Source organism: Arvicanthis niloticus, chromosome 18 (assembly GCF_011762505.2).
Source record: "Arvicanthis niloticus isolate mArvNil1 chromosome 18, mArvNil1.pat.X, whole genome shotgun sequence".
Taxonomy (NCBI): Eukaryota; Metazoa; Chordata; class Mammalia; order Rodentia; family Muridae; genus Arvicanthis; species Arvicanthis niloticus.
The window spans coordinates 14,051,419-14,064,543 of record NC_047675.1 but is presented as its reverse complement, the minus strand read 5'-3'; the positions used below and the strand labels follow the sequence as shown (position 1 = coordinate 14,064,543).

Here is a 13,125-nt window from a genome sequence, read left to right as displayed (position 1 = left end):
CAGGTTAGCAACTCCCACCTGAACTCAGCAAGGGGCCCCAGAGACCAGTTCACAATCTCTTGCCAGTCCTCAGGTATTCCATCGTGAATGATGGCTTTAGAGTCCCTGACCTAGGGAGCTGCCTATCTCCCAGTTCTCTCAGCTGCTCCTGAGTCTCTGAGACTGCTGGCAAGCAGATCCTTCACTCCAGGCAGCTTCTTGCTCCTGGCAAAGGATGGCATGCCAGACGGGAGAACGACATTAGCCAAAGCACACTTCCTGATTTGAAGACTCTCACTCCACCCCCCACCCCCTTTTCCGGGCTGCCAATTTTAGTAAAAATACCGTTCCAGCTGCAGAGCTTCCAGGCTGTCTTAGGAAATCATAACTCGGCAGTTGCTGCGGGGTGTTCAAGGAATCGACCTCACAGCACCAATTCCCTATGCATGGCCTTCTGTGTTGGCCATCGTGGGATGTTTGACCTCTTAGATTAGCTGCTGATGGGATCCTTCACCAGTTAAAAGTTGAACAAGAAACCAGAAGTCCTGCGTAAGGCAGGATGACTCTGGTCAAGATGGAAGAGGTGGAAGAGCATGGGTAAGAGAGGAATAGAGGTTGGGCATAAGTTGAAAACAAAACAAAAGAAAAGGAAACAAGACAAAACAAAACACAACGACTGCCCTCAAACAGCAGAGGCATGCGTGTGGTCTGTTCGATCCCTAAGACCCCAACTGGGGTTCCCAGGGAAATGGCAATCACTTTCACAGAGGGAAAACAGCATGTTCCCTCTAGGATAACTTCTTAACGAGTTTAACTCCTCATTTTAAAATGATTTCAAATTCACAGAAAGACGACAGGAATAATGATAAGAAATTTCAGCTGTACTCAGACAAAACAACAAGCTGCCAGGATGACTTTAATATTCTCTGCATGCATTATTTATTAGTGCTGTCTGTGACCCCTGGACCCCGTGCCTGTGCCCCGTGCCTGTGCTCCGTACCAAAACTGCAGGTGTGCATCCTCGTGCTTGGCTTTTACAATCCTTATTGACACATTTGAAAGTCTCACACAATTTGCAGCATTCTCTCTGAATACTAATTTTTCAAGACTATGGATTCTTACATAACCAGAATCATCAAAACGATAAGCATCTCCAATCATTCAGCGATCAAAATGGAGGCATTTGACTTTAGCCTGATGTTGCTGCGTAGAGCCCAGTCAAACGTCTTCAGCTGTCCCATTTATGTCCCCCCCCCCCCCTTTTTTTGTTCTTGTCCAGCATGCCACACGGGACTGTGCTGTTTCAAGCTGTCCTGTCTTTGGTTTCCTCTAAGCAGGAGTGTTTCCTTACTTCTTTTATCTCCCATGATGCCAAGGTTCTCAAGAGCTCCTGTGGGTGTGCCCGGGCTGGGCTTCCCTTTGGATCAGGTTATGCATTTCCTACATAAACACAACGTGAGAGCTGTCTTGAGGGCTTGGCTGAAGGATGTCACCTTGGCCAGGAGGATATTCTCATGTAAGAGGCTCTGTGCTTGTGCCTGTTGCTTCTGGGTTCTCTCAGTTCCTAGATTCTGTAATTCTGTATCTTGAAATGATTGGTGCTTGCTTCTGGAACTCTTGATTTTTTTTTTTTTTTTTTTTTTTTTGTCTTCGTTACATGATAAGCTCTCCTTCTATCAGGAAATAGTGAGGGGAGAGCGGACATGGAAAGGCCCAGAGGCCAGAGAGCAGCTATGGAGATAGCTGGTCAGGGAACCCAATATGACTATCACTCAGTAACAAGAACGTAGCTGGAGAAGGAAGATCTGGGGTTGTCTTCACCCTATCGTCACAGCAGGATCGAATTTGGTTGAGAAGACCAGAGTGTGAGGTTGCAGTGAATGCAGAAAATTTAGAAGAGGGCCACAGAGATGGAGCTTCTGGTAGAGAAGTCTGTGAGGGACACTGATAAGCACAAGGGAAAACTTCCTGTGGCCCTTCGCTCAAGGGGCCTGACACTGTCAACGTCTGTCTAGAAAGTCGGAGAACGCCTCAAGCATGGTTCAAGCTTGCTAACTTGCTTGCTCAGACTGTCTCATGTTCTCTCTCTCTCTCTCTCTCTCTCTCTCTCTCTCTCTCTCATCTTTATTGTGTGTGTTAGTCAATAGGTTGATATGAGGGCCTACTCCATTTGTCTTTAGTTTTAAGTGCTAATACACTGTGTTTGCCGTATAATTTGTTAAGCTATTATCTGTGCACGTTGAAAATGGCGAACAGCATCTACAAACGCTCTTGGAGAGGCCATCAAAGTGGTTTTTTTTCTTTCTTTTTTTTTTTTTTCATGCGATTTCACCCTCTCTGTGTTGTCTGCTCGTATGTGTTTTGCATTGCATCTCAGGATTGACACCAAGAAGCTTGAGAGAAGGAAGGCTAACAGAGTCAGGAGAGAGAGCCAGATTTAGGCTACTCTGTACAACCGCCTAAGCGGGGAGATGGAGTCATCTGCTAGACGTCATCTGCCATGTGGATGCCTGATTACTGGCCATGTGAGAAGATAATCTTGAACTTGACCAGATACTGCCAAATTGATTTTTTTAACCTGTTGGCACAATTTACATTCTAACCAGCAGGACGTAAGAGTGCCTGTGTTCCTTACCTATGCAAAGGCCTACAATCTTTAGGCATTATGTATCATATTGCCTATTTGAAGAATCAGAAATAGCTATTGTTATTGTTTTAAACATTTCTGCAACGTAGGGGCCAGCCATGTTGTTCTGTGTTTTTGAAAGGCTTTGTTGCTGTTGTTTTGAGACAGGCTCTTACTATGTGGCACAGACTGACCTCAAACTCAGTCCTGACTTGTCCTCTCAGTGTGGGGATGGCAGCTGTGTGCCACGACACCTGGCTCCTGTGTTCAATGAGCTCCTCTGTCCATTGCCTAGCTGCATCTTTTGTTTACCTTCCTAATTGAGTATTTACCCATTATTGGCTTTTGAAATCTTTGATGAATGGTACATACTAATGTTTTATAGTTAAAGGGCTGAATTTACATCAGCCCATTGCTTCTCTTTTTCTTAACTTTTTACAAACGATGCCTTCTGATCGACAAGTTTGTGATTTCAGCGTAGTGGTCGTAGGCCAGGCTTTGGCTTTAAGAAAGTTTCCTTTTTGAAAGTCACTAATGCATTTCTGTCTATTTATGTCTTATTGGAGTTTTTCTTCTCTAGCTGCTTTGCTGAAGTATTTGTATTTAGTGGCACTTTGAACTGACTCTAGGGCATGCTAGGCAGGGGCTCTAACACTGAGCTATGTCTCCTTTGTTGTTGGTGGTGTTACTTTTATTTTGAATAGGGTTTTGCTAAGTTAGGGAGAACTTGGTCTGTGATCCTTCTACCCCAGCCTTCTAAATAGCGGAGATTACAGGCACTCACTACCTTCATAGTTAAAGCATGTTACTCGTAGCCAGCATATCTTGTTTCCTGTCTGACAATCTCTGTTTTTAAAAACTGAAATGATTACTTTGTGTATAGCCAACATAATTTGTGATAGGATTTGGTTTAAATCTATTGGCTTGCTTTTTATCTTCTATTTTTTCTGACATTTTGTTTGTTTTGTTTATTAATTTCTCCATTCCTCATTACCTGCTTTTTAGGTATTTGTGTGATTGTCTATTTAATGTTTAGTCTCCCCCTCCCTCCCTCTCTCCCTCCATTTTAAACTTCTCAGACACTTTTCACTATCAATCCCAACTAACACACATGCACCACACAGGTATTAAGTATAGGGAGGGGGCTAGGTGTTAAAGCATGGCCAGTAACTAGACAGACATGGCGCCCACAGGCTGTTTAACTAAAAAGGAAAAGTCCTCCGCAAAGGAGAGTTGTGATTTGAACCCGATTCTGAGCAGAAATTGGTCAAGGGAAGGAGGGACCAGATTGCTTCAGGTGTGTGTGTGTGTGTGTGTGTGTGTGTGTGTGTCTGTGTATACAAAGGCCTGGCAGCAGTAAGGAGGGGTTGGCACTTTGCTCAGGAGACAGTAATACATTTAGCATGGCTGGAATGTGAGACTGGACATGTGGAGGGGGCAGGGTCCGTATTAGCAAAAGGTTTAGCAATTTTGGAAATTTCTGTCTCCTGATTGAATTAGGATTCTGGAGCCGCCGTGTCTGTGGTATTCCGGTCATTAATATTCATTAACCGAATGAAGAGATTTTGAGCAGATCTACTGCACACAAAGCATGTGCCTCTCCCATCTGACTTCATGTTGCAGTTTTTACTTGGAAAGATTTTTCCTGTTTCAATAGAGGAGGTTTTTTTGTTTTCAGATTTTTTTCTGAGAGAAAGGGAGAGAGAGGGAGAGAGAGGGAGAGAGAGAGAGAGAGAGAGAGAGAGAGAGAGAGAGAGAGAGAATATTGTTCCAGAGGCATACCTCTTGTAATATAGGACAAATAAGAAAAATTTTCAAGGTTACTGGAGGCTTGGAAAACAGAGTCTTCAGTTTCTCCTAGTCTGGATTGCCACAGATGGCACTGCACAGTTCACTCTCAGAGTAAGGTGGGTCATTTGGCCTTTTCCTGGACTCAGTTTTCTCTTCACGATAGTGAGGGATTTGTAAAAGAGTCCATCGGAGGGACACTTCCAGCTTGGGCTATCCTGTGGTTTATCAGTCATTTACCAGACACCTTTAATGAGAATTGCTTTTTAACAGTGAGAACTTCCAGAGAGAAATCACTAAATTTGAGCCCTGTGTTTAAGTAACAATATGGGCACCGCCTCTGTTTAAGATGGATAGAAGCCAGTTCAACATAGCTATATTAGCTATAATATATTTAATATAATATAATTAGCTATAAAGGGGCATTTCTTTCTTGTGTCTGGGGAGAGGAATGTCATGGGAACTCAAGGCTAGTACAAAGCTAGGGCTCAGAAAAGGACTGGACCAAAGGATATGAAAAGCCTGTGCAGCACTCTCCACAAATGGGGCAGTTGATCTGTAGGCAGACAGACTGTGTTCTCCCCGTCTGGGTTACAGGTTTTTACTGGGGGCATTGGCCACAGAATCAATTATAACATGAACTTGTTCCAATGTGGCTGGTCCTGTGGGTGTTCTTGTGGAAGTTTTTTTGTGCACCCCTGGGTATCCAGGTGGAGGGCACATGGATGGATAAGCTCTTGAAGGAGCTAGACAAATAAAGGTGTAAATGTATAACAGAATTCACCCACACCCAGAAAGTGAACCCATCTTTCCCGAGGCTGTCTTGCTAGGCTGAGAACCAGCGTTGCCCACGGGTTGACCCTCAAAGAAATCTCCCAGGAGATTTTATGGCTTCCAGACAACAGGAGAGAAATGAGATGTGATTACTCAACTTGGGTTGGGGTAGAAGGTGTCTCAAAATACAGGTTAAAGGATTTTGGTGGCATCTGGCCACAGTCCTTCTTAGATATTGAGACTAGTGGGTCAGGTCCAAAACCAGGTCCGAGGGCTCAAAGCAAGCAAACGGGCCTGGCAGAAACAATGGCTTTTGGCTCTACCCCCAATGTCTTCATCTCTCAGGGGGCCATCTTTATCTTTGATTGCAGAGTGAAAGTGTCCCAAAGCCAAGAGTCTAGGGCTCCAGAACACCATCAAGATGGTGGGGGAAGGCCCGTACCTCATCTCAGACCTGGATCGCAGAGGCCATCGGAGATCCTTTGCTGAGAGATATGATCCCAGCCTGAAAACCATGATCCCAGTGCGACCCCGAGCAAGGTGAGCCAGGAGGAGAACTGAGGTGTGCAGGGCAGGGCCCCCATGGATGGTCCAGCCTCTGCGTGCCACGTGCTGCTCCTTATGTCTGTCCTTTTAGCCATCTGTCCATTCGTTTATGGATTGCTAACTTCCTTCTTCTTCCTGTGGTTGGTGAGATACCACCTCATGTTATGGGAGCCTTTCCTGTGCTCGGACTGTTCACAGCACTTATAAATATTTATTTATTTATTTATTTATTTATTTATTTATTTATTTATTTATTTATGAGATGGAAGAGTCTTGCTTTGTAGGCCAGAGTGGCCTGGAACTCAAGATCCTGCTGCCTCAGCCACCCAACCGCTAAGATTCCAGGTGTGTGTCATCATGTCCAGCTTCTTTATTTGTCACAACCACTCTGAAAGTTCTGGTGGCATGCATCTTTAGCCGGTGGGGAGGCAACTGGAGAGTAGTTAAAGCACTTGCCTGCAGTTCAGCAGCCAGCCTTTATTTTTTTTTTTTAACAAACTGCCTCACCAGTTATCAGCTGAAAGAAAGCAATGACTTTTTTTTCCTAGCTTACAATTTTACAGGTAACTAGTAAAATAAAGCAATCTGGGCCGAGATGGTTTGGGTAACTCATATGGCCTTGACCAGTTTGCACGGGCATCTGCTGTGCAAGATGCATGTGCTTCTGAGGGTTCAAGCACATATGCTCAACAGTTCAGTGTATTTATTATTTTATATATTATTAGCCACAGCACCAGAAAATACTGCCTTTGCTGAGTAACAAAAGGTCAAGTGGCATCTCTTGAGCTTATAGTATGCCTCAATTTTTATTTATTTTCAACAGTTTCTCTGTCCCTGTTTGTCTGTCTCTGTCTCTCTTTCTCTATCACACACACACACATACACACTCACACACACTCACACATACACAAATTCACACAATCACACATACACACTCATATTTACTCAAACACACACCGTTTCTCACACACACACACTCATACATACTCACACACTCCAGTTTGACCATATTTACTCCACATATTTTTCAATTTTTATGGTGTAAGTACCATATCCTTGCTATGGACATGACCACTGAAGGTGAAGAAGGACAGATGTACAGTAACCCCCCGCTCCTGGGTATTTCCCCCACAAAGGTGGCTAACAAATGTGAGGAACTCCCTGAGAGGACAGGGACAGTGATGTAAGTGCACACTTCAACAGTGAGTTTGTTAAAAATTGGGACCCATGTAGGATGACATGCAAATCCATGCAACATTTTGGTTTTTTGAAATATAGTCCAATGGAAGTAGTAAGGATTATAACCAAAAAATAGTAAAATAATTAGAAAGTGCTAAGTTTTGAGTATGAATACCTTTGATTTAGGACAATATGGTTAATTAAATGTATGTTACTCAGTTTTGAGTATTGGCTGTGTTTAACAGCTGACCTTTGTATTTCCTGAACATTCACCATCTGCTCTGCTGAGCTGGGGTAAGCTCGACGGAGAACTACCTGAAGAGCTAGTGAACCCAAGCCCCAGGTTCCATATGTAGTTGTGATTACAAATTAGAGCCAGGATATGAGGGCGGGGAGCCCCACATCCAGGAACCTGAGAGTATAATTTGCTCTAGGTTGGCGTCCAATCCTGTGGATGACGCCGGGCTACTGTCCTTCGCCACGTTTTCCTGGCTCACACCTGTGATGATTCAAAGTTACAAGCACACGCTGACTGTGGACACCCTGCCCCCACTATCTCCTTACGACTCGTCTGATGTCAACGCCAAGAGGTACCAGGGTCACCAGGGGAGTGGCATTGTGAGCAAGGGGTCCTGTGAGTCTCTTCACCTCCTTCCGCCTGTGGAAACCGACACCCATGGGAACTACTGACCCTTTTTTCTCAGTGGCTGCTCACTGAGATGTGGCTTGACCTGAAGGCATTTCTTGGCCCCATCTCTGGGGCATGTGCTAACATAGAAGACTACAATGTGAGGCTGGGGAAGGGGCTGTAGGAGCACCACTGTTGATAGGTGGTTGGGGACTTGCTTTACTCTGTGTTGTTTGGGACCCACCTGGGTTGCTACACGCAGCTCTAGGTGATCATTTCTGTTTGTTTATTTTTTAAATATCACCACTGTATGTCCATATTGCAAACTGCCCATATTTGCCAACTTTAACTTGTAAAAGTATACAATTGCTCCCATCTAATTGATGTAGTTTAGTAATGTTTAAGCAGTAGAGCGATTCCCCACCATGCTTCTATTCCTCTACCAGAGGCCAACACCATTAACATGTTGGTGAGCCTGCCTGATCTCTCCTAATCCCTGCAACCGTTGTGTCATTGTGTGAAGAGAGATGCCTCCTTTTCTTTCTTTCCTTTTTTCCCCCTTTTTTGCGAGACAGGCTCTTGCTCTGTAGTCCTGGCTGGCCTAGGACCCACTATGTAGACCAGGCTGGCCTAGTAACTCAGAGAGATTAATCAGTCTTTGTCTTCTTAAGTTCAGGCTATGCATTTTATGTTAAGGTTAAAACATAGAACATGGGGCTAGAGAGACGGCTCAGTGGTTAAGAGCACTGATTGCTCTTCCAGAGGTCCTGAGTTCAATTCCCAACACCCACATGGTGGCTCACAACTGTCTAGAGCTGAATGGGATCTAATTCCCTCTTCTGGTGTGTAGCTATACATGCAAACAGAACACCCATATACATTAAATAAATAAATATTTTTAAAAACTGAACACACCGTGTGGCTGACACCTTGCTCTTTCCAGTTGAAAATGCATAGACTTATTCACATCTGCACACAGACATCAGCCTCATTCATTCATTGCTTTTAATGTGCATGAGTGCATCACCTGCATGTGTGTGAACATCATGCATACACTTGCTGCTGGAGGAGGTCAGAAGAAGGTGGCAGGTCACCTGGAAGTGGCGCTACAAACGGTTGTGAGCTGCCACATGGTTGCTGAGAATCAGACCTGAGTCCTCTTGCAAGAGCAACAAGTGCTCTTGACGGCAGGCATCTCAACAGCCCCGAGCTTGGTTCTTCCTAATAGTTGCACTGAATGGCTTCTGAGGACCTCTAATGTCTTGACCAAGGGAAGGTCCTCAAAGCTGCCATCTTTCTTTTTCCTGGAGGTTGCCCTAACTTTGACCACATGGTCCAAAGTAGGACATATGCCGGAATGTATACTCAAGAGACTGAGTGCAAGTTGTGGTCTCTCAGGTAATTCTGGGAGCAGAATTGCCCTAGCCCTTACCCCTGCTCTGAAGAAATCCCAGCTATTGTTAATTTACCTACAGTCTTGAGAAGGTTTCCAGGGAGCTTTGAGGGGCTAGATCAGGGTCTGTGGGGTGCTAGATTTTTCTTCGAGCTTTCTGGCCAGTGTTTTTCGTTAGGATTTTTGAAAACTTGTCTCCTTCCCCACATTGATTTAAATTATCTTCTCTCATGCTGTCCTCTGCTCTCATCTGCTTTCCTTCAGGCCAGGAGATTAAGTACCAAATAAATGCTGGCTGTTCAATGGCATGCCCAGCTCAGCCCCAGGCCTCTCTTCTGGGATCTGAATTCCACAGGCCCAGCGTCAGCAGCAGTTGGATGCCTCACAAGTTTCAATATCTAGAGTGCAGGGTGTCTCATCGGGTTTGTATGAATGTAGGATTTTCGGTGTTTGTGTGTTGAACCCATAGCTGCACATACATAGGCAAGAGCTTACAGTTGCATTCTGGACCCTCAGGCCAAACCTCATGATACACTTTTCCTCTTTTCCTAAGTCTCTGTTAACCCCATTCTCACAGTTGCTAAGACTTGGAAACTGGACTCTACAGTTGGTCCTCATTCTCCTTCCCGCCCGCATCTAATCCAACAAGTCCTGTTGTCACCCACTGGCCACCTGTCCTTGAATCTCCTCTTAACTTGCCAGCGCTGTGCCTCTGGCCTGATGCCTCTCGCATCCTGTATGATACTCCGCTTTTGCCTTAGAGCCAATCGTGCTTACAGCCACGAAGTAATCTTTCAGATGTGCAAGTCATGTCATCACATTGACCTAAAGATCCACAGTTGTTTTCCTTGCACTTAGAACACCGCAGCATCTAAGTGCCTTCCTGAGATCCTTGAAGTCCCATGAGAATCTGCTCAGCCTTCCCTCCTGGCATCCTTTGTTTCATGTGCCATAGACCTGTTATGCTGGACTCCTTTCAAATCTTTGAAACAGACAGCCGTTTGTTGTTGATTCTTTGAGACAAAGTCTTGCTATATAGCCTCCTCCGGCTTAAAACTTGAAATCCTCTTGCCTCAGCCTCCAAAGGGCTTAATATATAGGCACATCCCACCATACCTTGCTAAAGGACAGGCAGTTTTTCCCTCCAAGGAGGACTTCTAACTGGCTTTTGCTCCCAATCTTCATATAATTATGGGTATTGTAGCCAGAGGCCGAGGAGACAAAGACTTGGGAGGTGCCAAGTACAGATATTATCAATAGCTCTGGCTGGATATCACCTCCCCACACCCCACTATTTACTTGCCTCAAGGAAGAAGACAGAGAAAACGCTGCTTTTCCCAAAGGCATCAATTACTGGGTCGAGGGCTGTGCCATGCACCTTTGCAACAGCTTGGCCACCGAAGCAGTTCCAGCTGATTGGCGATATGGGCTGTCTGTACCTTTTCCCCTCCCCTTTTCTTTCATTGCAGATTCCAAATCCTTTGGGATGAAGAAATAGAAAGGGTAGGGCCTGAGCGGGCCTCTCTGGGCCGCGTAGTCTGGAAATTCCAGAGGACCCGCGTTATGATGGATGTTGTCGCCAACATTCTGTGCATCGTCATGGCAGCCTTAGGGCCGGTGAGTAGGGTTGGCTCTTCCAAATAGTCTCCTAGGTCTCCAGCTGGGCAAACTATGTCATTAGTCACTTTTCTCTACGAATCAGTGGCTTTAGTTCATTGTCTTTATCTCTGTGTTCCTTGGGGGTGAATTTCCAAAAAGCCAATTCTTCTCAAGTGCAGCCACCACAGCTGAAATTAATGAGAAAGTCTGCCTATAAAGTCAGCTTGCTGTCATCCGGGGCCTCCTGGGTGGGGCTCCACCCAGCGGTGCTCCCTTCTCCCACTGCACTGTTTTACAGACAGTTCTCATCCACCAAATCCTCCAGCACATCACCAGCATCTCCTCCGGACACATCGGGATCGGCATCTGCTTGTGTCTGGCCCTTTTTGCCACCGAGTTCACCAAAGTCCTCTTTTGGGCCCTTGCTTGGGCCATAAATTACCGCACAGCGATCCGGCTGAAGGTGGCCCTCTCCACACTAATCTTCGAAAACCTGCTGTCCTTCAAGACATTAACTCACATTTCTGCAGGCGAGGTAAGCAGGGCTCGGAGGAGCTCACGTTTGAAAAGTCGGTCCTGTTTCTGTGAGTGTGTGGGCTGTGCGTCCTGAACGAAGTGCCCACCTCCTTTTCGCTGTCCACATCCTAGCCGGATGTGAGCAAATCCCATTGAGGGAGGTAATGGAGACTCAAGACCACACAAGAGGAAGTCAGACAGAGGAGGGCTCACATCTGAGCTGCGGAATTTGAAAAGCTGGCACAGGGCTAGAGGGTAGTATCATATCATTCGATCCCTTTGAGTACCGGTGAGGGCACTAAGACAGTAAAGAGCACACTATAGATATTGAACACACTATTTAGTAAAACAGATGGGCAAGCTGAATGTAGTGTGCGCCTGTAGTCCCAATACTCAGGGGATGGAGGGAGAAGCAATAGAAAAATTGAGGCTAGCCTAGGCTATGTAGTGAGATCTTGTTCCCTTCTGGAAGAAAACTCCAGTTGTGTAAGATTCCAATAGTATATAAATCATGTGTGTTGTACTTCAGAACTGATATTGTCTAAAACTCTAATCTTTAGTAATAAAATCCTTGCCACCACCTCCCGGAATTTAGTGAAAAGACTTGCTTCTCTTTCCCAGTAGCTCCTTCAACTCTGTTCATCTTATGCCAATTATGAGTAGACCCTGTGTGGAAGGAGACAAGAGCTGGGGGCGGAGCTCAGTTAACCGAGCGCTCACCTAACATGTACAGAGCCCCGGGTGCCGGCCCCAGCACCACGTGAACCAGGTGTGATGGTTCCTGCCTGCACACTCCAGCACTTAGGGTATAGAGGCAGGAGGATGGAATTCAAGCTCATCCTTGGCTACACTAGCAAATCTGAGGTCAGCCTGGGATACATAAGACTCTGTTTTCTTTAAAAAAAAAAATAGCAAAGAAGAAGAATTGATCTCACTTTATCTAAAAGGAGTTTGGAAGATGGCTTGGGGGAGGGTGGCTTTGAGAGCCTTCCCTTCCTTCAACATTCCCTCCAGTACCGCACATCTTTCCTAATGATTCAGGACAATTGTAAGAGATCCAACCACCCTAACCCTTTTTGGAAAGTCAGAAGGAAGAGGGAGAGAAAAACAAAAATAATGTGTCTCCCTACGTTTGAGCTCTGCTCTCCTTAAACATTCTCCTCAGATCTCCTTCTATGTTACTTTCAATCCCACAGTCACATGGCCACAGTCTTTGCACAAAGGGGAAAGGGAGCTTTCCTCCTTCTTCCCCCTCCTCCCCCTCCTTCCCCTCCTCCCCTTTCTCCCTTTCCTCCCCCTCCTCCCTCTCCCCCCTTCCTCCCTCTCCTCTGCTTCCATTTCCTTTTTTGATGATCTGGAGACAGAATCTCACTGTGGATCACAAGCTGGCTTGGAACTCAAGCTCCTCCTGTTGCAACCTCCCAGGTGCTGGGATCACACGCCTGTATCATCACCATGCCCATCAGAAGAGTAGTCTTTTAGTTGGGTATGTTGCTGCCTTGAGTAAAGCAGAACTGTGTTAATAAAGACATAAACAACATTTCAGCATGCTACCCAAAAAAAACCTCTGTAAGCCTTCACACCTCTCATCTTTGAGATCTTCAATTCTAAGAAACTAGCCCTCCAAGGTCATGCCAGAGTGAGACCACACAGCTCATCACATTGATCCCTGGATGTGTCCCACCTCCTGCCAGAGAGCTGTGAGAAGAGTCCCAAGCCTGAACCTATGTGCTTTCTTTCTAGGTACTCAATATACTATCAAGTGATAGTTATTCCTTGTTTGAGGCTGCCTTGTTTTGTCCCTTGCCAGCCACCATCCCGATCCTAATGGTCGTTTGTGCGGTGTATGCCTTTTTTATTCTGGGGTCCACAGCTCTTGTCGGGATATGTGTGTATCTCATATTCATCCCAATCCAGGTAAGTTGGGGATGTGCAATGCAAAACACTTGACATTTGCAATCTGCACACACGCGTTCACTGAATTGTGTGGAAGGGATGCACCCGAAGCACGTACCCCTCTCTACGAATGCAGGTGTTCTGTCTTCAGCTGGCCCAGTGCCATTCTCTAAGAACTCGAATTTGAGTGCCCTGGGGGAG

The 13,125-nt window shown here is 45.6% G+C and overlaps 1 protein-coding gene across 3 annotated transcripts in view; it reads left to right on the top strand.

The window, feature by feature from the left end:
* Abcc12 (ATP binding cassette subfamily C member 12) overlaps positions 1-13,125 on the top strand; it is a 76,485-nt gene that overhangs the window by 5,317 nt on the left and 58,043 nt on the right. For all 3 annotated transcript variants that reach the window (XR_013104805.1, XM_034522586.2, XM_076915556.1), the window contains exons 2-6: positions 5,539-5,707; positions 7,327-7,482; positions 10,383-10,530; positions 10,811-11,047; positions 12,772-12,945. Coding sequence is in view for 2 of the 3 variants with exons in the window: in XM_034522586.2 (XP_034378477.1) it covers positions 5,589-5,707; positions 7,327-7,482; positions 10,383-10,530; positions 10,811-11,047; positions 12,772-12,945 (834 nt within the window). In the remaining variant the exon portion in view is untranslated. The remainder of the gene's footprint in view (positions 1-5,538; positions 5,708-7,326; positions 7,483-10,382; positions 10,531-10,810; positions 11,048-12,771; positions 12,946-13,125) is intronic.